At 53.6% G+C, this 26,402-nt stretch overlaps 5 protein-coding genes across 13 annotated transcripts; 3 read left to right on the plus strand and 2 right to left on the minus strand.

Annotated features, from left to right (window-relative positions):
- Window positions 1–807: 807 nt before the first annotated feature.
- DCAF11 (DDB1 and CUL4 associated factor 11) lies at window positions 808–8,757 on the plus strand. 7 transcript variants are annotated; one of them, XM_080807475.1, is made up of 15 exons: window positions 808–964; window positions 1,615–1,771; window positions 2,693–2,820; window positions 3,044–3,171; window positions 3,448–3,512; window positions 3,826–3,926; window positions 4,157–4,303; window positions 4,517–4,571; window positions 4,909–4,977; window positions 5,334–5,391; window positions 5,492–5,677; window positions 6,120–6,273; window positions 6,682–6,834; window positions 7,688–7,794; window positions 7,889–8,757. In XM_080807475.1, the coding sequence occupies exons 1-15, from the start codon at window positions 859–861 to the stop codon at window positions 8,021–8,023; spliced, it is 1,749 nt and encodes a 582-aa protein (XP_080663601.1). In that variant the 5' UTR covers window positions 808–858; the 3' UTR covers window positions 8,024–8,757. The 7 variants fall into 7 exon arrangements, with proteins under 7 accessions (XP_080663601.1, XP_080663602.1, XP_080663600.1 ...); XM_080807476.1 differs by having other exon boundaries at window positions 828–964; window positions 1,588–1,794; XM_080807474.1 differs by having other exon boundaries at window positions 834–964; window positions 1,588–1,771.
- A 3,888-nt stretch (window positions 8,758–12,645) lies between these two features.
- On the plus strand, window positions 12,646–13,940 carry FITM1 (fat storage inducing transmembrane protein 1). The gene is made up of 2 exons (XM_080807481.1): window positions 12,646–12,926; window positions 13,302–13,940. Exons 1-2 carry the CDS (start codon window positions 12,661–12,663, stop codon window positions 13,912–13,914), a joined length of 879 nt encoding a protein of 292 aa, XP_080663607.1. The 5' UTR covers window positions 12,646–12,660; the 3' UTR covers window positions 13,915–13,940.
- Window positions 13,941–15,738: 1,798 nt separating this feature from the next.
- Window positions 15,739–18,770, plus strand: PSME1 (proteasome activator subunit 1). Of its 2 annotated transcripts, none has more exons than XM_080807482.1 (12): window positions 15,739–15,786; window positions 15,996–16,125; window positions 16,754–16,786; window positions 16,931–16,993; window positions 17,109–17,219; window positions 17,308–17,353; window positions 17,467–17,564; window positions 17,816–17,884; window positions 17,970–18,037; window positions 18,145–18,199; window positions 18,277–18,363; window positions 18,544–18,770. In XM_080807482.1, exons 2-12 carry the CDS (start codon window positions 16,087–16,089, stop codon window positions 18,622–18,624), a joined length of 750 nt encoding a protein of 249 aa, XP_080663608.1. In that variant the 5' UTR covers window positions 15,739–15,786; window positions 15,996–16,086; the 3' UTR covers window positions 18,625–18,770. The 2 variants fall into 2 exon arrangements, with proteins under 2 accessions (XP_080663608.1, XP_080663609.1); XM_080807483.1 differs by having other exon boundaries at window positions 15,749–15,786; window positions 16,071–16,125.
- Window positions 18,766–21,157, minus strand: EMC9 (ER membrane protein complex subunit 9). 2 transcript variants are annotated; one of them, XM_080807485.1, is made up of 6 exons: window positions 21,022–21,157; window positions 20,747–20,789; window positions 20,528–20,604; window positions 19,349–19,418; window positions 19,175–19,269; window positions 18,766–19,009 (listed from the first exon to the last, which is right to left on the minus strand). In XM_080807485.1, the coding sequence occupies exons 2-6, from the start codon at window positions 20,768–20,770 to the stop codon at window positions 18,829–18,831; spliced, it is 447 nt and encodes a 148-aa protein (XP_080663611.1). In that variant the 5' UTR covers window positions 20,771–20,789; window positions 21,022–21,157; the 3' UTR covers window positions 18,766–18,828. The 2 variants fall into 2 exon arrangements, with proteins under 2 accessions (XP_080663611.1, XP_080663610.1); XM_080807484.1 differs by lacking the exon at window positions 21,022–21,157 and having other exon boundaries at window positions 20,747–21,013.
- Window positions 21,158–22,259: 1,102 nt separating this feature from the next.
- Window positions 22,260–26,130, minus strand: PSME2 (proteasome activator subunit 2). The gene is made up of 11 exons (XM_080808951.1): window positions 25,470–26,130; window positions 25,128–25,160; window positions 24,648–24,710; window positions 24,326–24,412; window positions 24,191–24,221; window positions 24,010–24,107; window positions 23,368–23,436; window positions 23,132–23,199; window positions 22,909–22,963; window positions 22,514–22,600; window positions 22,260–22,423 (listed from the first exon to the last, which is right to left on the minus strand). The coding sequence occupies exons 1-11, from the start codon at window positions 25,515–25,517 to the stop codon at window positions 22,343–22,345; spliced, it is 720 nt and encodes a 239-aa protein (XP_080665077.1). The 5' UTR covers window positions 25,518–26,130; the 3' UTR covers window positions 22,260–22,342.
- Window positions 26,131–26,402: the final 272 nt, after the last annotated feature.

Consider the following 26,402-nt stretch of genomic DNA (forward strand, 5'->3'; position numbering starts at 1 on the left):
CATGTCCCGGCCTTGGACTCAGCGGGTTATTCATAAACCCGAAGGACAGGTAGGAGGCGGCACTCGTGCACTCCCCATATAAGGCGCCGGGAGATGATGAGAGGCCCGCTGGAGACCGAGGGCCTAGGGAAGGTCTGCAAATCCTGGAAAGCGCAGGGGCGTTAAGGACAACAGACGGAACCGGAAAGGCCCCTACAGACCCTGCGAGAATTAGGGAGCGTCTGCAAAGACCCCGGAAGGAATCCAAATGTCATCTAAAAAGTTGCCAAAGACGCTAAGGGGTGGTCTAGAAAGGGCAATCCCCACAAAACAAGGCTTCCGGAAGCTAAACCCGGAAGGGAGGGTGTGGAGGACTGCCCATCCGTGACGTGAAAACACCCTAAAGGCGCCGGTCACCCCTTAGGGCCCGACCGGCAGAAGCTGCAACCAGGAAAAAAAAAAAAAAAGGCTGAAGCCGGGGGGCGGAGGGTTAGGAGAAAGGGAGGCCCTTAGAGATCGTCTGGAAATTGCGAAGCCAAAATAACTTGAGGGGCCGACAGCAAATTGTATCCTTCGCTAAAGACACCTCCAGGTAGCGAACCACCGATTTCTTTTGTAAGCTCCGCCCCTCACCTATTAAGCGTAGTTCCGTTGTCTCTGATTCAGGAAGCTGCCGGTTCCCCATTTACTCCTCCCAAGTGGGAGCAAACGCCCCTCCTCGGTCGCGCGCTTTCTCCTCCCCTCCCATCCCTCACGCACTTTCTCCCGCCCATCTGTCAATCACTGTGCTCAGCTGTCCAGTTAGCGGGCCAAGGGGGCGGAGTTGTCAGGGGCAACGCGTGACGTCTACAGTCCTCCGGCCGGGAAGCCAGGAGATGCATGACGAAGGAGGCGCGTGACGGAGGAGCGGTTGGCCAGCGCTGCGGCCTCCGTCGGTGTAAACAAGGCCTCGCGCCGCTGCGGGTCCTGCGACCGCTCCTGGCTGGTGGGTGGTCTCGCGCGGGGCAGTAACCGCCGGCTTCAGTGGGAGGGGCTTCTCGGCTTCCTCCCTGCCTCCCCCACTTGGCGTACACACCCCCGGCACACCACGTGGGCGTGCGGCGAGAAAGGAGGGGGTGTTAGGCCGAATTCTAACCTCATTGGTTGTCGCTGATGCCGGCTTTCGCAAAGGAGTGCTCTGATTGGTCGGTAAGGGGGGGCGTCGGGGGGTCTCAGAGCCCTAAGGCTTCTGATTGGTTAGGTAAGATAAGCTAATGAGGCGCTTTCTTCCGCGAGGGGTTTTGATTGGCCGGCCGGAGAGGTTACCTGGGAATTCACCCACCCACCCCTCCAGGGACTTTGATAGGTGAGTTTGAGGTAGAAAACTGAGAAATTCCTCTTCAAAGGATTCTCATTGGTGAGCTAGGGTAGCGCCCTAGGCTTCACTCTGATTTTTTTTGCTTCACAGGATTGGGGAAGGTTTGTGTTCCTGAAGCCTTGGGAGTTGTCAGAGGCTACAGTGAAGGGATTTCAGTACCTAGGAAGGGTCGCACTCTTAGAGATAGCCACCGCTCTATCTCGGGAGCCCCTGGTGTTTCTAGAGCAGGCTTTGCTTTCACCAAACCCAAGGAGGTGACAGGAGGAGTCCCTGCACAGGACCTAATGATGCTGTGACCAGAAGATGGGATCACGGAACAGCAGCAGTGCAGGAACTGGGTCCGGAGACCCCTCCGAGGGCTTGCCCCGAAGAGGGGCTAGCCTACGTCGGAGCGAGGAAGAAGAAGAGGAGGATGAAGATGTGGATCTGGCCCAGGTACTGGCCTATCTCCTCCGCAGGTAACTTACCCTCTGATGTGTCCCCACCAGGGACCACCACAGTCCCTTGGTCCCAACTCCAGGCAGGGAGGTTACAGAGGCTAGGGAGTGGGATTAGCTCAGACCAGCTGTTGTGTTTGAACTTCCCTTCTGGACACTCATGGCACTCAGCTCAGAACCCAATAAGAGTAGTTCTTAATTAGGGTCACGAAGACACTTCGCTTTTGTGTTTGTGTTTAGGGGGGCCGTCTCTCTAGCTAAGACTATGCAAGTGTAATCTTGTTCCCAAGTAAATAAAAAAAATAAAAATGTTACTCTGATGGAAAAGGCGTGATGTAAGGGGTAAAGAGAAGAGCTGGGGAGGTGGGTGTTGAACTTTGGAGAAGTTACGGACATGTGATATGAGGCCATGTGGATTTACTTGAAAAACAAGTTTAAATTAACCTAACTCTAATCCTGTTCTTGAGGAAAGAATGCTTTGAGGAAAGTGACCACCACCAGTAATTGACTGGAAAGGTGTGCCACTTGGCTCTGTTTCCCAGCTGTGGCTCCTGGGGGAGAAGACAAGCCTGGGAATCCCTTCAGAATACTGTGTTCTGTGCCAGGCTCCTCAGGCAGAGGCTCGGAAGGAAATGCTCTCAGGAATTTTAGCTCTCTAGGAAGTCAGCTGAGTAGGTCTGTCAACCTCCATGGAATGTTGGGGTTCTCTACTCCTGCTGTAAGCATGAAGATTCATTTCCTACCATGTCTTTTAGGAGACTGAAAATAACAGCCAAGGTCTAGTCAGCTGCAAACTTCAAAACAGAGACAGTATGAGGGTTTGAGTAGCAGATAGTCTAAGAGCTCAATAGCCATTGACTCTGAATTTGGTTGGTTTGGGAAAGGGATCCTCCCTTTTATCATGGGCATCTCTCCACAGAGGCCAAGTGAGGTTGGTGCAGGGCGGTGGTGCAGCAAATTTACAGCTCATCCAGGCCCTCTCGGACTCGGAGGAAGAGCATGACAGTGCTTGGGATGGTCGTCTTGGGGACCGATACAACCCACCCGGTAAGAGGAAAGGCCAACTGAGACCTTAACGTTGGAAGACTTTCACTGGAAAACCCTTTTTCTGTTTTATTGCAAGAACAGTAGGTGAAGTAGAAAGAAGATGAGATAATTCAGGGAATGAGAGCGTCTTTGCAGCCCCAGTCTCTTCAGCTGCATCGAGTGTGCTGGAGCACAGTTCTGGGGCTGGAAGACCTAGGGTGGAACTTCTGCTTGGTACTCACAGTGGATGCAACCCCTGACACCCGGGAGCTGGAGTGCAATGAGATCAAGACCCAAGTGGAGTTGGCCACAGGGCAGCTGGGTCTTAGGCGGGCAGCCCAGGAGCACAGCTTTCCTCAGATGCTGCACCAGGTAGGCCTCTCCACCTCCAATCAGCCTGGCAGCAGGCCTCTCGAGGTAGCCAGAAGTTCTGCCTACCCCAGAGGAGAGGGAAGTAAGCCCTCCAAGGAAGCCTCGAGTGCTGGAGCTGGAGAGTGCTTGGCCAGCCTGCATTGGAGTTTGGTGGAACTTACTAGTGTGTGGGGTGTCCATTTCTGTAGCAAGAGCACTATCTTTGGAGGAGGGGGCTTGGTGCGGCTGAAGTGGCCCTCTGTTTCTGCTAGCAATATTCCCAATCCCTTCCTTTAGAGAGAACGGGGCCTCTGCCACCGGGGAAGCTTCTCCCTTGGAGAACGGTCTCGAATGATGTCTCAGTGAGTATGGGGCTTGGTGGAGAGACTCTAAGGGCCAGATAGGTCTTATCCCCTAAACTTTGAAGGGACAGGTGTTAGAGGATCCTCAGGGATATTGAAGTTAGGTCGAACGGGGTCGAAGCTTGAGAGGAAACAAACTGGAAGAGTATAGAAATTGAGAGGAGGATGGAATGAATGAAAGAGAAGGGATCATACCCCAAGCCAAAAGGGAAGTCCACCCTTGCACTCACACCCAGTTCTGTTAGGATTCCGCTAACCAGGACCAACTTCATCCTCAGCTCCCTTTACCTTCACTTTCCCTCTGCTTTCCCAGCTTCCTGCCCAATGATCTGGGCTTCACTGATACCTACTCTCAGAAGGCTTTCTGCGGCATCTACAGCAAAGATGGTCAGATCTTCATGTCTGCTTGCCAAGGTACCAGACCCTGGTCCTACCAAGTGCCGTGGCACAAGGAACATACCCCCTGACTGAGGCTAGAAAGCTCCAGATCCAGGGAACTCAGACCCTGGGTTAGGGATGCTTAGCCAGAACATGTTTCCCATGATCAAGGGAATATTCCACAGACATACAGTGGAAGCGAGGTCAGATCTAGAGAGGCTGCAAGGAGGGGGTTCCCTAATTCTGCCCGATCCCCATTTACCCAGACCAAACAATCCGACTGTATGACTGCCGGTATGGCCGCTTCCATAAATTCAAGAGCATCAAGGCCCGGGACGTAGGCTGGAGCGTCTTGGATGTGGCCTTCACCCCTGATGGGAACCACTTCCTGTACTCCAGCTGGTCTGATTACAGTGAGTATGCCCCAGACTTCCACTGGCTCTCCAGCCCAGGACCCCAGGTCTCCAAATGCCCATGTGCTCTGTGCCCAGACTCCGTGCCTTCTCCTGGGAAGATCACCCCCAGGGTCCAACACCCTCACCCTTTGTTCCATCTCCTGCCTCACTCCACTTCTGCCCTCCTTCCCCCAGCCCTGAAAGATTTCTTGTTTCTCTTGCCTCTCTTAGTTCATATCTGCAACATCTACGGGGAAGGAGACACACACACTGCCCTGGACCTAAGGTACTGCCCATCAGAAACTTCTCAGGGAAGGCTCCTGGAGGAGCAGACCTCTTGAACTGGAACCCCTGCTTAGAGGGAAAAGTACACTGGTTGCAAGTGTCTCTGTGGATTTCTGGGAGGGAAGCACCCATCCTTGTCAGCCAGAGGACCAGGGTAAAATAGGTGGTTGTAGGATTACTTCAGGGTGCTCACGGAGGGGATCCACGTTCTGGGATGTGTTGGCAAGACTTCGTTTTCCCCTCTGAAGTACACCTTAACAACCCTCGTCCAATTCTGTGTAGAGGCACAGAGGCTGAGGGAGGTCCCCTTGACCCGGCTCCCCCTTTGCTCTTTTCAGGCCAGATGAGCGTCGCTTTGCAGTCTTTTCCATTGCTGTCTCCTCCGATGGACGGGAAGTCCTAGGAGGGTGAGTATGGTAGGGGACAGAGCCTTCAATCTATGAGCTAGGAGTTCTCCCAGAGACCCGCTCTGCTCCCGCAGAGACTGTACTGGACACTGCTATTCAGGCAGCTACAGAGAACAGCCAGCCCTTTCCCAAGGTCAGCGATTACAAGCTGCTTCACCTCTTGCTCACTCTTTCCCCAGCATGAGATGGGAGGTCTCAAACCTCCTTGCAGACATAGCTAACTTTTGTCTCACCTCCGGCGTAAAAGGAGACCAGGGCTTGCAAAGCGAGACTTTGCAACAGGGACTGTCCAGAGCGCACGTAGCACTGGTTTTCTCAGTTACGGCTCCAGACCCCTCTCACCCCTTCCCTTTCAGGGCCAATGATGGCTGCCTCTATGTCTTTGATCGAGAACAGAACCGGCGCACCCTTCAGGTATTGCTTCTGAGACTTAGAGCCTCTGCCTCCTGGTCCGTGGCCTAGGAGAAGACCTAGAGAGAGAGGTCCTAGGTATTCTGGCTTCCTGCTTCCCTAGATTGAGTCCCATGAGGATGACGTGAATGCAGTGGCCTTTGCTGACATAAGCTCCCAGATCTTGTTCTCTGGGGGCGATGATGCCATCTGCAAAGTGTGGGATCGACGCACCATGCGGGAGGATGACCCCAAGCCTGTGGGTGCACTGGCTGGACACCAGGATGGCATCACCTTCATTGACAGCAAGGTGGGCTGGGAAGCAGACCTGCGTGGCCAGGTTACAGTCATCCAGGAGCCTGTCAAGGGGGCTGGGTGTGGGAAGTCCCCAAGCTCCTTATTCAGGTTTGCAAGAGCTGGAGTTTAGGGAAGGGGCTTAAGCCTGGGAACACGAGATCCTTCTGTATTCACAAGGCCTCAAGGAGCAGGGCAGGGCTTTCTGTAGAAGGAAAGACGATTAATCCAGGATTGACTAGGAGGCCCAGCCAGTGCCCTGGGCAAAGAAGGGGAAACCTAGCCAGAGGGTTGGTTCTATGGTAGAAAACCAGTGGCAAGCTCACCTGGATGAAGAAAGAGGCAAGCTAGGTCAAAAGACTGGCATTCTTACCCCTCACCTGGAGAAGCAAACCTAGATGGACAGACACCAGTGTTCGCAAGCTCTAACACCTGGGTATTCATCTGGGGATTCACAGGGTGATGCCCGCTATCTCATCTCCAACTCCAAAGACCAGACCATCAAGCTCTGGGACATCCGACGCTTTTCTAGTCGGGAAGGCATGGAGGCCTCTCGGCAGGCTGCCACACAGCAAAACTGGGACTACCGCTGGCAGCAGGTGCCCAAAAAAGGTGAGCAGAGAAAGTGGAGCCTGAGATCTGGAGAGTAAAGAGTCGGGGGTGGCAGTTTACATAGCTAACCCCTGGTAAGGCCTGGCCTGGACACAGTGGATATGACTGTAGCCTGGGGGTCTCCACCCCGCCCCTGTGCCCCCTCACCAGGCATTAACTCTTCATTTGTCTAATGGTGGGGAAAGGGGGGGTTCCTTGGGCTGGGTGCCAGGGATCACTCAGAACCAAGACTAAAGTGTTTCAGTATCTTCACAACCAGCAGAGCCATCTTGAGGAATATTAGGTGGGGAAAGAGCCACCCACTGGGGATTGAAAAGGTGGTCGGTGAGCATTAGTCTTTGCTCAGAACTAATGGTATGGGAGAGTCCAGGCTCCCTAACCTAGGGCTCTCCGTGCATTGCTACCCAGCCTGGCGGAAACTGAAGCTCCCAGGGGACAGCTCCTTGATGACCTACCGGGGCCACGGGGTGCTTCACACCCTCATCCGCTGCCGATTCTCCCCAACCCATAGTACCGGTCAGCGGTTCATCTACAGCGGCTGCTCGACTGGGAAAGTGGTCGGTAAGGATCATGTCAGAACAGGGGGCCCAGGAATAGGCACCAGTGTTTCTCGGGCGTCTTACCTCTAACCACCAGAGACCACCTTAAAAATCCCATTGGTGACTACAAGTCATGTTTAATTGAGCTCGCAGCAGATTGGGCTTCAACAGAGAAATGGAAAACCTTGTATTCATCAGCATTTTAAATTAAGAAAGGGAACCTAGAATCCTAGTCAGTAAATAGCTTACCAGAAATGCACTTCACTCTGTTTTGTAGCCAGTCAAGGAAGGAAAGAGATGGCAGATCAAAGGTAGAGGGGGACAGAAACAAAAGGACAGCAGCTCCTAGTAAAGGATGTGCGGCCGCTAAAGCAGGAGTTGTGTACAGAAAGACACACAAACACACCTCCGGCCATAAGGAGCCTCAGCTGGTGCGGTACCTAGGAGGGCACCCGGATAGAGCCCCCCTCAGGGAGAAAGATGAACCCCCGTCCTGATGAGAAAGATCAGGTTTGGACCTCTCAGACAGCCCATTGTTCACTTCTGCTATGCCTTCCGTGTCTTGTGGCTTTCTCCAAAAACCTATGTAAAGAGCTTTAAAGCCACGTTTTGTTTTCTTAGCTGTAGACCCTGTGACGTTTAGCTAAGGGCCAGGGAGAGATACCCAAGCTCTGCTAGACCACACACTCAGCCTGAGGTAGGGAGAGAGGGAACAGAAACTGAGGAATTAGAGCATCTTCTGGTGGGGGCTTTGCTCCCCTGCAAAAGTGGGGAAGTTGCCTGAGAGGCAGGTAAGCAGTGCAGCTCCAGAACCACGAGGGGTGCTTGGAAGGTCCTCTGGCTGTCCCTTCTCCACTCTGGCCTTCCCTGGGCAGTGTATGACCTCCTCAGCGGCCACATCGTGAAGAAGCTGACCAACCACAAGGCCTGTGTGCGTGACGTCAGTTGGCACCCCTTTGAGGAAAAGATCGTCAGCAGTTCGGTGAGGTCGTAGGGGGTGGGGGGACCAGCGCCTTTCTGGGACCTGGACTCAGGAAGGGCAGCACCCCTGACTACTTGCTGCCTTCGGCCCGCAGTGGGACGGGAACCTGCGTCTATGGCAGTACCGCCAGGCTGAGTACTTCCAGGATGACCTGCCAGAGGCTGAGGAACCGCCCGGCGCCCCTGCTCCCGTGCCCCACCCCTCTACCACCTTTTCCTCACCCCAGTAGATCTGCTTTCCAGCCCCGTCCACGGGTGAGCCTCTGACAAGCTCTCTGCCTCTTCCTGCCTTTCTCCCTTCTGGGAGATCTTTGGGGAATCACTGGCATTGGATGGGGAGACACACAAGCCCCGGCTTTTGGGCCTTGCTGAGCCCTGGAAGATCCTCGCTGTGGGGCAGAGTGGTCTCCTCGTGTGCTCACACCAGGTTGGCTTGGTTCTCTATCTCTGGCCAGAGTCCAGCAGAACTGCCATTATCTGAGGTGTGGCCCTTGGCAGCAGGAGAACTGTCCCGAGTGTTTTTAATCATGTTTGGATGTTAAGTGTTAGCTCCTAGAGTAGATGCCTGGGGTCAGGTCTGAACTGAGCTGTCAGCCGGGCCCATTGCCCTGGCCTTCGTGTTGAGGATTAGACTGGCCAGTCAGCAGACCAGGTGTTCTGGCCATTCTTCTAGAGGTCCTGAAGGCTAGAGTTCTAGCCTTTTTGGATAGGGAATGAGTAAGGCATGTCCTCAGCACCCTCCTGGGGTAGGGAATTATGTCTTCTCCCTCTCTGTCTGAGTCTTTGAGGTGGGACAGGCTGTGGTGTGAGAGGTTCCACGTGGCTCCACACAGGGCAGGCCCTCCCTTCCCAGACTATTCCATCATGCTGGAGGCCAGCAGCTTCAAGGAGGGATGCTGAAGTAGGACTCCTTCGTCCTCTCACTTGTTTTGGCTCCCTCAATAAATTCTCTGTGGGAACCGGGCTCAGTGTCTGTCTCTCTCTTTTTCCTGTCTGAGGGCTTTTATCCCCTCACTTCAAGAAAATAGTTTTGACAGAGCCTTCAGATATGCTTCTCTGTGGGGAAAAATACCCCTTTGATGCCCCCAAGATGAAGAGAAATACCAAAATCACTTGTTAACTGAGCTCTGCACCAGAGAGCTCCCTCACTGAACTCAGAAACTTGGAGCAAGTAGAAATCAAGATAGCAGGAAGCAAGCATGGTTTAGATTAGAGTCTGGAACAACCACAGCAGCTTTGTTCTGGGGTTGGCCTTGGAGCTGCTCCAGTCTATGATAAGACGTAGCCCAGAGCCAGAGAGAACCTGGCGGGCACTGATGCTGGGCCTCATCTGGGGGCTTCACGCCCAGGACCTCCTCCACCCTCACGGCCATGCTTTGTACAGGTCAGGAAAAGACAGCGTGCAAGGTCAGGCGACAAGCCCCAGAGCACACCCGTGGTGTGGTCAATAGGGTAGTTGGTTGGGCTTCACCTCCAGCTCTGATCGATCTGTTGCCCTGACATTGCATTATCCCTAAGGCAATTTTCAAACCAGTATGCACACCTCCAGGGGTCTTCACAGGGACAGCCAGGGGTAAAAGGCATCCCTCTTTCACATCAAAACAGGAAGCTTTAAAAGAATAGCTTGTCTAGCTACCCAGCCTACATGTGTTCTCCTTCCTCTGACTGCTCTGCCTCATGTGAAACTATCATGCCAGTGTTCCCTCCCCCCGTCCCGCCTTGTTCCCCTTCTGCCACTTCAACCCAGCGATGCCCCCAGTCTCACCCAGAACCTCTATTACCTCCAGGGCACGAAATTAGAAGCAAATTAAAATTCTTTGTAGCCTCAAAGCCTCCTTTATATTTTTTTTTAAAGATTTTTATTTATTTGTCAGAGGGAGAGATAGAACACAAGCAGAGGGAGTGGGAGAAGGGGAAGCGGGCTCCCCGCTGAGCAGGGAGCCTGAGGTGGGGCTCAATCCCAGGACCCTTGGGATCATGACCTGAGCTGAAGGCAGACACTTAACTGATTGAGTCACCCAGGCATCCCTCGAAGCCTCCTTTAATCAAGGCCCCAAGGACCATTCATTCTTCTCATTAAGAGATGCATTTACAATTCGGTTTGTATTTAATATTAATTATCACAATGTGTGAAGTCTTTGCTATACTGTGGCAAAGCTATACTAAGCAAAGCTGTACTAACAACGTCTTCTATAATTTTGTACTACTAAGAGTTATTGTGAGAACTCTATCCAGAAAAAAGTATTTTAACTTCTAGGACCTTATGATCACAGGAAATATTTAAAAATTAAGTTTCAGGGGCACCTGGGTGGCTCAGTGGGTTAAAGCCTCTGCCTTCGGCTCAGGTCATGATCTCAGGGTCCTGGGATCAAGCCCCAAGTCGGGCTCTCTGCTCAGCAGGGAGCCTGCTTCCTCCTCTCTGCCTGCCTCTCTGCCTATTTGTGATCTCTGTCTGTCAAATAAATAAATAAATATATTTTTTAAAAAATTAAGTTTCAGGGGTGCCTGGGTGGCTCAGTAGGTTAAAGCCTCTACCTTCGGCTCGGGTCATGATCTCAGGGTCCTGGGATCGAGCCCCACATCGGGCTCTCTGCTCAGCGGGGAGCCTGCTTCCTCCTCTCTCTCTGCCTGCCTTTCTGCCTACTTGTGGTCTCTGTCTGTCAAATAAATAAATAAATAAATAAAAATCTTTAAAAAAAAAAAATTAAGTTTCAGGGGCACCTGGGTGGCTCAGTCAATTAAGTGCCCAACTCTTGGTTTTGGCCCAGGTCATGATCTCCCATAGAGTCTGCTTGGGATTTTCTCCCTCTCCCTCTGCCCCCCTGCTTGTGTGCTCACTCTTTCTCTAAATGGGTAAATTGTTAAAAAAAAAAAAAAATTTAATGGGGCACCTGGGTGGCTCAGTGGGTTAAAGCCTCTGCCTTCAGCTCAGGTCATGATCTCAGGGTCCTGGGATCGAGCCCCGCATCGGGCTCTCTGCTCAGCGGGGGGCCTGCTTCCTCCTCTCTCTCTGCCTGCCTCTCTGCCTACTTGTGATCTCTGTCAAATAAATAAATAAAATCTTAAAAAAAATTTTTAAAAGTTTAAAATTACACACTTTTTTGGTAGAGAATTGCGATCAGTAAAACATTCAGGTATAAAAACATACTAGGATAACTTTTATGAGGGAAGTCTGATGGAAATATAATTTCTGACTATTAAGATCTTGTCACTTTTTTTTTAATGGAAAATGGTAAGATATATAATCACGGTAGTGTTTAGATCCATTGGGCATATTTAAAAGAATGAGAGAGAAATAATACACTGGAAATTATGTCCTGTGTAACTATTTAAAATTACAATGAAACATTTTTTGTTGGACACCTGAATGTCTGAGTCAGTTGAGTGTCTGCCTTTGGCTCAGGTCATGATCCTGGTTTCCTGGGATCCTGGGGTCCTGAGATCCAGCCTGCTCAGCTAGGAGTCTGCTTCTCCCTCTCCCTCTGCCCCTTCTCCCTATTCATGCTCTCTCTCTCAAATAAAGGAATAAAATCTTTAAAAAAATATTTTGTCAAAAATGTGAGGCATTCTATAGGCCTTCTGTTAGGGTCCGTGAACAGGAACCATGTTGAGGTATGGGCTTTAGGATCTGGAAGGAATCTGATTGATGAATCCATCTTGATCAGTTTATGGATGTGGGCACTGAGGACCAAGGAGGATTAGTTGATCTTCCAGAAGTCACACAGTTTAGAACCCAGGTGCACTTTCTTGCTCATTCCTTTTACTACTTCATGGGCCTACACTGTGCTCTGAAATCCAACCACCAGTCCTGAGGAATGATAAAGGATGACTAAAAAGGATCTTAGAACAGCTATTGAATAACAGGGACATCCCTTGATAGATTGCTCTCCGCGTTGTGGCTCCAGCCCTGGGAGGTCAGGCTGGGAGGCCAGTGTGGTACTTAGGACCCAGCAACCAGTTGGAGGACACAACCTAAGGCTCTGATAGGCTCCAAGCTGGGGATTTTCCTTGTAGGGTCTCCCCCACCCCATCCCTATCACATGGCAGTAAGCCTAATATTTGGGGTCCTGAAAGTCCAGACTGGGCCTCTGCCATCTCTCATACAGTATACCTTCCCGGGGACACTTAAAATTCATCTGTTGGCCGTCATGACAACTATACCAGAGAATGGTCCCATCTTAGATCCAATGTCTTGTGCATTGCATAAGCACCTGGTTTACTTAGGGCCAGACTAGCCACTCAGAGCCCCTCACACCAGACAGGGGCTGGATCAAGCCCTAGGGTCATGATACACACTAAGTGGGTATCCCTGCTGGTGTACCCTGCCCCCCAGCCTGACTTGGATGTGGGGCTGTGCACAGCCATCTTGTGCTCAGAATTTAGGAGAGGGGCTGGATCACACTGATGATGAGGCAGGCACAGATTTTTTTTTTTTTTTTAATGATTTCCAAGGTTTGTGGCACTTGATTTCCCCGTGGAGCAAACATGGTCAGGTTGGGGTGGGGTGGGGGTGACTGGCTGACGACAGACGGGCAGACCCAGGCAGGCTATGGACAAAACATTGAACAGCAAACCTGGCCCTCTGACATGAACCAGAACATGGTTGGACCTGGGGACACGGGGCTAACAGGAAAGGACACAGGCCACTGTCAGGACACACAGCCAAAGCTAGGACCCTGCTGACGTGGCAGCCCTCGGCCCTGGCCCCTTACTGCCCCCCGCCCCTCTCCCCCGCCTGCCAGCTGCCAACAGGGCTCTGCCCTGTGTCTGCCACACCTGTCACTGCCTGTCCTTGTCCAGGGGGGGCCCCATCAGCCCCTCCTCAGCTGTCCAGCAGAGCAAGCGGTTAGTGGGGAGGGGAGGGAACATGGAGCGGGGGCCGGCGGTGGGGGCAGGGCTGGGGGCCGGGGCCCGAATCCGGGCACTGCTGGGCTGCCTGGTCAAGGTGCTGCTCTGGGTGGCGTCTGCCTTGCTATACTTTGGAAGTGAACAGGCCGCCCGCCTGCTGGGCAGCCCCTGCTTACGGCGCCTCTACCATGCCTGGTTGGCAGCAGTGGTCATCTTTGGGCCCCTTCTGCAGTTCCATGTCAACCCTCGGACTATCTTCGCCAGCCACGGCAACTTCTTCAACATGTGAGTCCATTGGAGGCTGTGGGTGCCGGCTCCCTGTACTCCAGGATCCCAGCTCCCCCCTCCAGACTTCTGTCCTCCTGCCAGTCTGGACACTAAAAATAGGCTAGGAGGTTGAAGAGAAATTGGGGGGAGGGGGAGGGGAACAGAGTTGGGGGGTCCAGGGGAAATCAGGAGCAGGGCTGAAGAGGAAATGAGGCTCCTAGAAGGTTGAATGGGCCTCTAAGGAGCTGGCCAAGTTTAAGTGGCTGGGGAGGAAACAGAACCAGTGCTGATATGTAGGACGGGAGCCACAGCAGTGATGAGGACACAGATGGGGTGGAAGATGGGGTGGACAGGGGGTCTCTGTAGCTAGCCTCCCTTCTTCTCTGCCCACAGAAAGTTTGTGAATTCAGCATGGGGCTGGACATGCACCTTCCTGGGGGGCTTCGTGCTGCTGGTGGTGTTCCTGGCTACACGGCGTGTGGCAGTGACCGCACGGCACCTGAGCCGGCTGGTGGTGGGGGCTGCAGTGTGGCGGGGGGCCGGCCGGGCCTTCCTGCTCATCGAGGACCTAACTGGCTCCTGCTTTGAGCCTCTGCCCCAGGGCCTGCTGCTGCACGAGCTTCCCGACCGCCGCAGCTGTCTGGCAGCTGGCCACCAGTGGCGGGGCTACACGGTCTCCTCCCACACCTTCCTGCTCACCTTCTGCTGCCTGCTCATGGCCGAGGAAGCGGCAGTGTTCGCCAAGTATCTGGCCCACGGGCTGCCAGCCGGGGCCCCCCTTCGCCTCGTCTTCCTGCTCAACGTGCTGCTGCTGGGCCTCTGGAACTTCTTGCTGCTCTGTACCGTCATCTATTTCCACCAGTACACCCACAAGGTGGTGGGGGCTGCAGTGGGCACCTTTGCCTGGTACCTCACCTATGGCAGCTGGTATCATCAGCCCTGGTCTCCGGGGAGCCCCGGCCACGGGCTCTTCCCTCGGCCCCGCTCCAGCCGCAAGCACAACTGAAAGAAATAAAGGCAAATCAGGCCTCGATGGGGCTCTGCTCATTCTTTGGCTGGGAGGACTCAGAAAGGGTGGGAAGGGTGAGAAGGGAGTCAGGCAGTCTCTCTCGCGCTCCTCAGCCTTTCCTTGCCCTTAGCAACCTTGAATATCCTTCCTTATGCTTACTCTCCATCCCTCTTGCGGTCAACTCTCCCAGTCCTCGCAGATTCAAGCTCTCTGGTGGGACTTGGATGTCAAGGAATGGCAATGCTAGAGCAGGTAAGACTGCCCATAGGTAGGGGCAGCACTCCCGCGGAGCACGTGCTTCTCTCTGCCCCGTTGACTGTTTTTTCTGCCTCCTTCACTGAATCCCCCCTTCCACCTTCCCTCAGGGCCTGCCTGTCTTTTTACTTTTTACTTTACATTTACTTAGCAACTGTTTATTGAGCCAAGCATAGTTCCATGCCTTCTGAATAATAAAAACAAGGTTTCTGCTCTTTGAGGGCTGATGGGTAATGGGGGAGGCAGATGATAAACTCACAAATAACGGCAAATTTCTCTTGTGCTCACTATGGGTCAGGTAGAGGTCTAAGTGTCTCTAAGCTCTTCCTATAAATCTAAGCCCTCATAACACCACCACCAGCAGCAGGTGGGTTTGGTAGTGTTTCTATTGTACAGTTGTGAAAACAGGCACAGAGGTTAAGTGACTATGAGCCCAGGCGACAGGGGTCCATTTTCTGTGCTCTAAACAAAGAACCTGCAACTACAGCCCTCCTGTGGCCAGATTTTGTATGGCCTGAGAGTTAAGAGACGATTTTACATTTTTAATGAGTGAAAAACAAACAAACAAACAAAAAAACACAGAAGAATAATATATCATGGTCTGTGAAAATACGGATTTCAAAGTCCAGTGTCCACAGATAAAGTTTTATTGGAACCTGGCCCTGCTAATTCATTTAGGTATGGCTGTTTACCTGCTCTAATGGCAGAGTTGAGTGGTTACTTCAGACACCATATGGCCCACAAGAGCCTACAAATATTTGCTATCTGGCCTTTTAGAGAGTTTGCCAACCCCAGGTCTAAACCACACTATCTCCCCCCCCCCCAAATAAACTGGCTAATATCAGAGAGCTTCAGTGCTATGAATGTACTAAAGCAGGCTGGTTTGTAATAAAGACTTGGCAGGGAGGTACTTTATGGAGAGAGTTCTCTCTGGAGAGGTGATATTTGAACGGAGAACCTAATGACGACCTGAACAGGGAAAGGGTGTGTCAGGCAAAGGGATTGGTAAGGTCAAAGGGCCTGAGGCAGGAATGAATGTGACACCTAACACAACGGGTTTAAGCAACAATGGAAAGCTCAGCTATTTGCAAGTTCAAGGGAAGGGGGAAAGCAGTGGAAAGTGAAGTTGCTGGAGAACAGGGGCCAGGCAGGCCAGGCAAGACTTCTGGGCCAGGAAAGCCCTTTAGATTTCATTCTAAGATCAACAGGAGAGTGAGAAAGAGCTTTAAGCCAGAGAGAAGTCTGTGTGGAGAGTATAGAGGAGTATAGTTCACAACGAGGGTCAGAAGGGAGCTGACCGGGGCTTGGATTGGAGCGGTGACAGCTTCTGAATGTCACCGCATAGGCCAGACGATGCCCGTGGAGCCAGGGCTAGGGAAGGGAATCCAGAAAAGATGGAAGAGCGCCAGATAAGGCTTATCACTGTCCCAGGCCCAACAGAGACAGATTACCAGAGGCTTCCGGGCTCAGGGAAATGGAAGGCGGGGACTGGCCGGTGGCCGACCAATGGGCTCCGGGAGGCGGGGAGGCGGGCCCGCGGTGCATGGGGGGCGAGGGCGTGGAAAGAAGTGTGTTTGGTGAAGGTAATGGCAGCAGGCCGGGAGACGAAAGGCGGTGAGTGAGGAGGCGGGGAGGGAGAGGCTGGGCTTCGGGAGCTGGGCGGGGAGGGGGAGGAGGGCTGGGGCGGGCCGCCGAGTGAAGAGGGAGGTGGCAGCGCTCCTTTCGGCCTCCAGGGGGAGCCCGGCCGCGACGGTCGCCCTCCGCCCGCTCCTCTCCCGGGCTGGCCCCGCCCCCTCCAGTACCTCCTCTCCCTGGCTACCCAGGAAGGCCGTGCGGGTGGTGAGAGCTGCTTTCGCTTTCCCTTCCCTGTGCACCCTCCGCTTCTCGTGCGGCGCTAGGCCCCCCGCCCCGGCCATGGCCACGCTCAGGGTCCAGCCTGAAGCCCAAGCTAAGGTGAGCGCTGCGGGTTCGAGGAGGGGCTCCTTAGGGAGGCGTGGCTCCGAAAGGCTGCAGGCGTCGGTGACCCGCCCCCCAGCCCCGGTAGCTAGTCGGGGTCGCAGTCGATCGGAGCCCACGTGAGCCTCGGTGCCAGGAGCACCTGCGCCCTGGCCGGGGGAGACAGGTGAGGTCCGCCTGCCGGGAGAGGCCAGGCGGTCGAGCTTCAGCGGGGTGCGGTGAAGCGGAGAGCTGGCGTGGAGGGGAAGTCCGCTGGCGCGGGGCCCCGGGCCACACACAGGGTGCTGGAGCTGCACTGCCACCTCATGGCCTTTCCCACGGAAGGGCCCCCGGCCCACCCCACAGGGTACGCCGTCCCTGCCCCAGTCGCAGAGGCTCTTACACCTCTCCTTGCACAGCCCAGGAGACCCGAGGGAATCTGTTCCCACTTGGACCATTCACCCTTCACCGCCAGGAATGTTCGCATCCCCCACAACCAGCCCCACGGGGATCCACTTCACCCTTCCCAGCCCCAGGGGATGCATTCCACCCTTCCCCAGGTCAGGCCCTACATAACCCTAAGGGTACAGTCCTCAAACGAACTAGCCATAAGCCAGGTGTGTGAAGGACTGCCTGTGTCCCACAGGTGGATGTGTTCCGTGAAGACCTGTGTACCAAGGTAAGACCTGCCCCATCAGCACCCTGCCCCTACCTAACTCCCCTTGCTCAACCCTTCCTTGCTGGACAGTGTCAGCCCTGCTTCACTGCCAGGAAGAACATTTGATTCTGACCCACATCTTCCCCCACCCAACCTCACACACAGACAGAGAACCTGCTGGGGAGCTACTTCCCCAAGAAGATTTCTGAGTTGGATGCATTTTTAAAGGTACTGGGGGCAGCAGAAAGCTAGAGAGTAGGGGTCAAGGGGGGAGTCTGGGAGGCCATGAAAGCGAGGTGAGAGGGATACCCTTGCCTCTAGCCCTCCTTCCACCCTGCGCCAGGAGCCGGCTCTCAACGAAGCCAATCTGAGCAATTTGAAGGCCCCGTTGGACATCCCAGTGCCTGATCCAGTTAAGGAGAAGGAGAAAGAGGAACGGAAGAAACAGCAGGAGGCAAGCCGGGAAGAGCTGGGAGGAGGGACCCAGCCATGGAAAAAGTCAACCTTAGGCCTAACTCGCAAGAGCCCCTCTCTCCCTGCAGAAGGAAGACAAAGATGAAAAGAAGAAAGGGGAAGATGAAGACAAAGGTACCACCGTGAAGGGATTGAGTCTCACCTCCTAGGAGCTCTTCCCTGGGGATTCCTCTTCCCTGCCCTCACACAGTCCCAGCCTGGTGACTGACCCATTGCCCACTGCCTAGGTCCTCCCTGTGGCCCAGTAAACTGCAATGAGAAGATCGTGGTTCTCCTTCAGCGTCTAAAGCCTGAGATCAAGGATGTCATTGAGCAGCTCAACCTGGTAAGACCTCCCACTCCCACCCCCAGGCTTCAGATCTAACCCTTTGTCCTCCTTGGTCTCTGCCAGGTAGGACTTAGCACTGGCCAGGTATTAGCAGGAGAGAGCACAGCAAATGAAGCCAGAATTGTAGGCCCTGGGGCTTAGGACAGACTTGGCATACCTCCCCCGACTGTGGGCAGGGACACCAAGGATAGGAACCTGGGAATTAGGTTGGGAGCTGATGTGGTTTTGATGCCTTTCCCTCCTCCCAGGTCACCACCTGGTTGCAGCTGCAGATACCTCGGATTGAGGATGGGAACAATTTTGGAGTGGCTGTCCAGGTGAGAGCGCTACCTCACCCCTCTGCCTTCCCTACTGCTCCAGTCCCAGCTGCTTTCCACTTTCCTCCTTGCATTCTTTTCCCAGGAGAAGGTGTTTGAGCTGATGACCTCCCTTCACACCAAGCTGGAAGGCTTCCACACTCAAATCTCCAAGTGAGTGACTGCCCACCTCCACCTGCCTGCACACTCTGCCTTGGCCTTGGACAGAGGCCTGGGCTCTGTCTTCCTTCTCCCATTCCATAGCCTTCTACTTCCTACAGGTATTTCTCAGAGCGGGGCGATGCCGTGACCAAAGCAGCGAAGCAGCCCCACGTGGTAGGTGAGGCCCAAGTCAGGGTGCATGGTGGGGGAAGGACGCATCTGAAGTCAGGCCTGACCCAAGTCTCCCACAGGGTGATTATCGGCAGCTGGTGCACGAGCTGGATGAGGCAGAGTACCGGGATATCCGGCTGATGGTCATGGAGATCCGCAACGCTTATGTGAGGAAGAGAAGGTTGGGGGGCAGAGTAGCAGAGGCAGCTTTCCCAGGCCACCTACTCCCTGACCCTGCAGGCTGGGGGTGAAGGGTCACAGACCTTAGCCTCTCCATAAGGTTAGAAATGGGGCACAGGAGCCATTGGGGTCCTGTGGCTGACCCCTACTCCTCTCTGGCCCTGTAGGCTGTGTTGTATGACATCATCTTGAAGAACTTCGAGAAGCTTAAGAAGCCCAGGGGAGAAACAAAAGGAATGATCTATTGAGAGCCTCCCCTCATTCTGTAATGGGTCTGGCAGAGACCTTCTTATCTTTTACAGAGGACTCCAGACTTTCCCCAACTTCAGCATGTTGAGGTTTGTCCCCCTCTTGCCTCCCAGGCACAATAAATAGTCACACCATTGTCCTTTCATCCAAGTATTTTTATTGGATCCTGATCCTTCCCCTCCTACCATGCCCCCAGCCCTGGCTCAGGTCTTTCCATTGGTGGGACCCACCCATTGGGTGATTTGGGTGTTTAGCTGCTGGTTGGTCCAGTCCTGCCGGATGTCATCAAGGTGGCAGTCAAAGTCCACAAGGTGCTGGTGGGCCCGGCCCTCTAGTAGTGCTCCCACCATCTGCCGTGACTCTTCCCAGTCCCTCCACATCACTCTGAAATCATAACCACACCCCGTGGAGGTCACACTCAGCAGGCAGTGGCCTGACACTTGGCAGAGGTTAGCATCTAGAGAAGGACCCTTGGGGGCAAGATCAAGGACAGAGGAGGCCCAGGAGCTTTGGGCTTCCAGGAAAAGGTGGCGGGAGTAGGGCACTCACAAGTTCTTGTCCTTGGGGACCCAGCGGAGACCATGGTTTTCTAGGACGATGACGGGGGGCACATGAGGCTGAGACACCAGTTTCTGATTATCCAACTGCGGACAAGGAAGGAGTGGTGAGGGTTTCAAGGATCCCCCTTCCTACTTTCTCCCCACCCTGAAACCCAAACCTCACCATAATAAGGACTGCACCAGGGAAGAATTCTGCAATCCGCCCAGCAATTTTCAAGGCCAGGGGTCCAGCACTGTGTAGAGGAAAGATCAGAGGAGTGAGGAGCTGACCATGGGTAGACCTGTCCATCTGAACTGGACCTCCCTGGTCTCCTAGATGATGGCACAGTGGTGGCCTTTCCCTGTCACAGGCCTGGGGGTTAGGGCTGCTTTAAGCTTCATACACAACTGCTTTGAGGCTTGAGTGCAGTTGGGAACAGGTGCTTAGACTGCTGGTTAAGGTGGAGATCAAAGGTGGTCTTTCGGGAGGGTAATTTGGCATAACCACCCAAATTTAAATAGTATATTATACATATGCTGACCCAGAAATTCCATTTATAAATGTAATAGTTGGACAGTGCCTGTATTAACAAAAAATGGGAAACAATGTTTAAGGCATTAAATAAATCACGGTACATCCATACTCATACTATATAGCTGTTAGGATAAGGCAAATCTTGGTGCAGAGATGAAAATATGGCAGATATTTACTAAATGAGGAGGGAAAAGCAAATTACAAAACTATAATTTGATCCAGATACATGATTAAAACATAAGTAGATAATTTTATATAAGAAAATTTCCTTTTGGGGCGCCTGGGTGGCTCAGTGGGTTAAGCCTCTGCCTTCGGCTCAGGTCATGGTCTCAGGGTCCTGGGATTGAGCTCGGAGAATCCAGAATCGAGTATCATCCAATCCGGCTCTCTGCTCAGCGGGGAGCCTGCTTCACCGCCCTGCGCCAACCCCCCCCCCCCCCCCGCCTGCCTCTCTGCCTACTTGTGATCTCTCTCTCTGCGAATAAATAAATAAAATCTTTTAAATTTTTTTCCTTCTTTTTCCCTTTAAAGTTGCTAGTTGGGCTTCCTCTGTGTTCTTTCAGCACTTGGCGGAGGGGAGGTCACCTCGGTTAAAAGCAGGTGTCAACTTATTGATACACAGCTATCCTCCCCATCCCCACGGGATCTCCTCCAGGGACCTTCTTCATATTTCTCTATATTCCCTCACTCCAGTACCCAGCCTAGTCTGGTGGATATAGACCCCGCTCCTAAGCATTTGACGAAGGAAAGATGGAAGGAATGACCAGGAGTTCTCTTGATCCCCCATCCCATAACCCTTAGCCTTCTGCCTCTGGCTACTCCACTCACCTCTGGTCGTCCAGGGCTGCATTGGCATGATAGTACCCAGCCACTACCAGACCGGCCTGCGCGCCCCACACATCCACCTGCCGTGGGAAAGGGGCCATCAGAAACTCAGTGGCGACGCCCGCCCTGTAGGTGCGCACTGCTGCCAAGAGGCCGGGGATGGGCTTGGGCTAGGGGTGTTAGGGGGGTTCGCGGTGGCCGGTGGGCGTCCAGAGGCGGCACCTGGTTGAGGGCGACCTCCAGCATGACGGACAGGGCCAGATGGCTGTGGAACAGGGGCACACAGTCGGTGAGACACAGACATTCTCCCGACCGCGGCGCGGGCGCCAGCAACAGCCCGTTGACGGCGGCGTGCGGGTACCGGGCGGCGTGCAGACACATCTTCACGTAGGCCCGGGCCGAGATCTCCACCTCCCCCATGGCGAGCGGGGCCCCAGCTCGCGTCAGCGAAGCTCCCTCCCCGGCGCCTTCCTTGGCCCTTCCCTCTGCCCCCTCACTTAGATTCGGCAGTGACGCTGACTCGAGTCGAAGGCAGCCCGCTGGCTCCCAGGGACCTGGGTCCCGGCGCCCGGCCCCCACCTGGCCCAGAACGCAGACGGTACGGATTGCATGCTGCAGCGCCGAACTCCGCCTCCGCCCGCCCCCAGAGGGCGGCCGCAGATCCCGGCGGGTCTGGGGGACTCCCGGCCTGCTGCGGTAAGCAGCCCCGGTTTCTGTAGTCCCGCCCACGTGGTGCTCTTCGATAGGCTTAAAGGTTCTCATTTTGCCCAATCATCGGCCGTGCCCAAACCTTGCCCCGCCTTTGTCTCCTGCGAACTGAAAAGAACCCACAACTTAAAACTAAAGAGAACTGCCCACACGCTGATTGGCTAGGCTACTTGACTTCGGCCCAGGATTGCAGGATGGCTCCGTCTGATACCTGCGCCTTCCGCCCCCTAGGCCTAGCAAAGCCGGCAGGGTGGAGCGTGCGCCCAGCTTCGGGTGTTCCAGAGAGCCAGCGCCAGATTTCCGCACCTGGGAACGAAGCGGACTGCCCTCTTCCTCCTAGGGGATGGGTGGATTTGTACTCTAGGCCAGCTCCGTCGCCGATGAGCCGTATTACCTTTGCCACTACAGGGTATCTGGACCTTGGTTTCCCTAATGTAGCCTCAGAAGAAATAAAGGCGCAATTGGCTGAAGGAGGAGGAAAGAAGACAAAAAAAGTTATAGGCCCATCCTTCCCTTAATGTCCTACCGTATATCCTTCAACATAGTGTCTTCGGAGCGTTTTTTTTCCTTGTCAGCCCTTGAGGAGGAGTCCCACCATTCACCCATAATTCTCCCAGTGAAACCTCACTCCCTCTCCCGGCTGGCACTGAGCTGATGATGAGTGGTGTTCTTTCTTCTTTCCCTGATCTCAGTCCCAGAGCTTTCTCCTTGCTCAGCTTTCAGTCCAAGGCCTGCTTGTTCCTAAAAGGGGTCTGCGCAAATGCCACTTCTTCCAGGAAGCACTCACGAGCCCCCTAAATGTTTGAAATAATCTTGTGAAATTCTCAAATACAGGCTATCTATATAGCTATCATGACATGTCAAAATTTCCACCCTGTTCTTTAGGATGCCTTCTTAAGAACAGGATGGGTTTCCCCTTCATCTTTGGCCTCATGCATCCCCACTCTTTCCTGCCACCACATTCACATTCAGTATCTGGACATAGGCGACATTCAATAAATGCCTTCTGAATGAATGACACACCCCAGAGGTAATACACACAAAGAATAGGTCATTTATTTTTATTATTATTATCATTACTATTATTATTATTATTACTTTGGCTCTGGACTAGTACATAGATGGCTTCTCTTCACCCTTTGGGTTGATAATTTTCTCTAGGTTGCTGCTGATGATATGATAAAGCTCAGCCTGGAAGAAGGACAGAGAGTGGCAATCAGGTTCTTGGCTTCTCTCCTGTCCCCCTCAACCATCTCCCATAGGAGCTTCCTCCGCACTCACATAGAAGGCCCTCAGGTCCAGCACCATGGCCCTGAGCTCCCCATAGGCTGCCTCATCTCGCTCATGCACCAGGGCCCGGTAATCCATCTGGGATGTGGGAGGCAAAGCTGAGTCAGCCCCATGGGAGGCTGGGACATTAATCTGGTTTCCTCACATAGGGAAGAGGTAACTTGAGGATGAGCCCTTCTCAGGACCAAGAAATGGAATCCCTCAGGATCAAGCCAAGAAAGGGGTCAAGGTTTTTGAGGTCCAAATCAGTTTTTCTAGCCAGTGCTCTTGGGTTAGTATTTCCCACATTGGGAAAGTCAGAAAACAGACAGGGAAGACCTCTAGCCCCTCTTCCTTGCCCCACCTCCAAACAGCCTCAGCTAGAAGCCTGGTGACTATGTACTCACTACATGAGTCTCCTTAGAGGCCTTGGCCACAGCATCCCCACGTTCTGAGAAGTACCTGCCGAAAGTAAGGGAATAAACACAGGAACGGGTAGAGAGAGAGGGAGATATTCCCTCAGACCCTTCCCAGAGGCCCCCATCATCCTGATGGGACTGCCCAACTACAGGAATCCCAAAGAAATGTCCTTGCAGCAACCCCCCAAGCTGGCCCTCCGGCTACCCTCACTTGGAAATGGTTGTCTGGAAGGCTTCTACTTTTGTCTTGACTGCATTTACCCTCTCCAACACCTTCTCCTGTGATTCAAAAAAGAGAGAGAGAGATGGGCAGCAAGAAAAACACTTCATCTCTTCCCTCCTTCACCCACCACCTTCCTCCTCCTCCTCCCAGATTATGTCTAGTTCCTATCTCTCACTTGCCAAGCCTCTCGCTCCTCTCAATGTCCTCATACACCCTTTTCTTACCTGGATTGCCACCCCAAAGTCATTTCCATCCTCAATCTTGGGGATCAGGTGCTGGATCCATGTGATCACCTAAATTATAATCATGTAGAAATCATTCAACAAACTTACTGGGTCTTTCCTTTTACTGCCACTTTCTAATAATAGCTGTATTTAATTGAAGAGTTATTACAGCCAGACACTGTGCTACACATATATCTCATTTAATCTTCACAGTAGTTTCTCAAGATACATATTCTTATTGTACCCACTCGATAGATGAAAAAACTGTGTCACGGAGTGTCCAAGAAGCTTACTTAAGGTAACCAGCATGGTAAGTGATAGAGTCAGGATCTAAGCCCAAGCAGTCTCTAGGGCCCAAGCTCTTAAACCAACTCATGATGGCACAACACCTGCACTGTGTACCTGGTAAGAGGTGGGTTCTGACATTATGGGAGTGGATACAGCACAGTCTCTGATTACAAGGATACCACTGTGAAATCAGAGGTCTTGCAGAATGAGAACACAAGGTATCCAAACCAAAAGCACAGAGGAAGTTTCCTATATCAGAAATAGGTCCTTGAATGAAGGACTTGCATCTCTCAAGGAGACTAGGGCCGGCCCGGCTTGTCTTCCCTTTCTCTTTCTCCCAGTTCCCAGGCTTACCAGAATGCATTTTTCTTTGAGAGTCCAGACTTCTGGCTTAACCAGGGCAAGGAGGGCGAGAACCTTCTCATTTCCAGGGAGAAAGCCACACTTGGGAACTGTGAAAAAAAGGACATTCAGGCCCCTTCTCCAGCAGGCAATGTGCTGTTTCCTCTTCCCTAGCCACCCCTTCCTCTCTTACCTTCTTTCTTTTCCTGCTTATCTGTTTCCATCTAAGGTAAAATGAGGGACAGCAGCTTTAGAAAAGTCTTGGAGGTTGGAGGGCCATCATCTCCACCCGGTTTATAGTCTGAGCCCTGCACCCCGAGTGCCTCACCTCATCATCCTTGGGCGGGGGGTCTGGGATGGGGATGTCCAGTGGGGCCCGGAGAGAGGTCAGGTCAGCCACATTGAGGGATTTCTCCTGCATAGAGCTCACTGTCAACAGCTGTCCAACCTATTCCCTCATTCTGAGTCACAGACTTCCCTCCACACAGCCCACCCAACTCTCTCCCTATACTCAGGCCTCACACTATCCTAACGTTTCCAGTCCACCACTCAAACTGTTCTCTGCATGCTGAGCCCAGTTGTTAGCTAGAGGGGGTGGATGGAGAGGAGAGAGGCCTTGGGATGGGGTGGGAGGGGCCCATACTACTCACTTGCAAGAGCTGATTCAGGTGTATGATTTTCTGTGGCAAGAAACTGTAGAGGAACTCCTCCGCCTGTGGGTTACATTGCAAGGGTGGGGAATCTCAGAAGACACTCCAGAGGTGTCAGAGAAGTGAAGACTGGAAGGGCCCTTGTAAATCATTGACTCCAATACTTACAAATAAGGAAACTGAAGCCAGGAGAAGTGAAGGGACTTGCCCAAGCTGGGAAGTGGCAGAACCAAGGTTAGGACTTTGGGGCCACAGCTTTTCCCTCCACACCAAAAGGGGAGAGAGGAAGCAGCAGAAGTGGAGAGAATATTAAGAGGAGTCAAATTAAAGGTAGAGATCAATAATTAGGAGCCTTGGGTGAAGGTCTGATAAGGGAAGTAGGACCAAGGGTGGGTTTTGGGGGGGTCACTCTGAGAGGCTGCGGCTCTCAAGTACTGGTCTAAGATTCCGAGTCAAATCGCTTGAATCTAGGAGACTTACCTCCTGGAAAAGATTTTGCCTGAAGACATCCACCTGCACAAAGAGCAGTACCCGGATGTTGGTTAAGGGTCTCAGTTGTCAAGAGTGAGATCCCACCCACAAAGGGATGCCCTCCAACTTGACTCAGGCCTTTCCTACCACAAGCCAGATTTCCCTGGAAGCTCAGGCTCCGTGCAGAGACCGGCCAGAGGGCAGGAACTGGGAATCCCCAGGTAAAAGTGAAAGCACTAAGGAGAGGTTGGGGGAGTTCTGTGGCACGGCCCTGATCCCCTGGAGTACCCAGCCTGGCCACTAGCCAGGAGGGCTCGCCGGCCCTTTCGTGGCCTCCCGATCCCCCATTACCTGTTTGCGGGCTTCCCCGCTCAGGCGTACCCCACAAGGCTTGGCCATGCTGCTACAGTTGCAAGATCTCCGCTCTCCCAGCTCGCCGCCTGGCCTTTCGCTTTCACTCCACACGTCCAGGCCCGCCCCCCTCAGCCCCGCCCCCTTCCTTCTTTTCCCCCTCCCTCTGGCAGGCCGCAAACCGTAGGCAGCCCCTCAGTCATTCCCGGCCTGCTGCGACTAGTAGAGGCGGTGCGGACTCGGTCACAAGCCCAGGGGCTGTCCGAGGGAGGGGCTAGGATAAAAGTGGGACCGCGGCTACCGAACAGGGGCTGTCCCTCGGGGAAGTGGGGGGGCTTCCAGGGAGGAGTCAGAGCGGTCCTGGGAAAGTCCAGGGTTGGGGTGGGAGGGGTTGGAGAGTGGGAAAGGGGGTGTTCAGTGGTGGGGCTCCCCCTAGAAGGCGCGACTGCAGGGAGGAGCCCGAGAGGGATCAGAGTGGAAGTGGGGGGGAGGGCCGGGGGCTGAGAAGGACTAGTAGAATATGCAAGAGAGCAGTCTCGGGGATCCCTCCAAAAGAGCAGGAAGGGGCAGGACTCGCTTGAGTGGGCCCCAGAGTGGCCAAAGCTGAGTCCCGGCAGAGTGGGGCTTCCCCGATGGGGACCGGAGTAACGCCGACTGATCTAATAGAAAAGGTTTTGAAGGAAATAAAGTAACCCCGCGCCTAGGGCCATCCGGAAAGGGGCGGAACCAGCCTAGAGAAAGGCGGGGAAGAGAGCGCGTTCGGTGTTTAAGGACCGGACGCTCTAGGGGAGGAGCCAGGGACTATTTGGCCTTCTCATTGGCTGGCCCCTGGCTTCCCTCTTGGCCACGCCTCCCGATTTCCTGACCCCACCCTGGCCTAACCTTAAAGCCCTCCCCTTCCCCTGAAACTAGGTCGCAATCCCGCCCTCTTTG

This window comes from Martes martes (genome assembly GCF_963455335.1).
Source record: "Martes martes genome assembly, chromosome: 7".
Taxonomy (NCBI): domain Eukaryota; kingdom Metazoa; phylum Chordata; class Mammalia; order Carnivora; family Mustelidae; genus Martes; species Martes martes.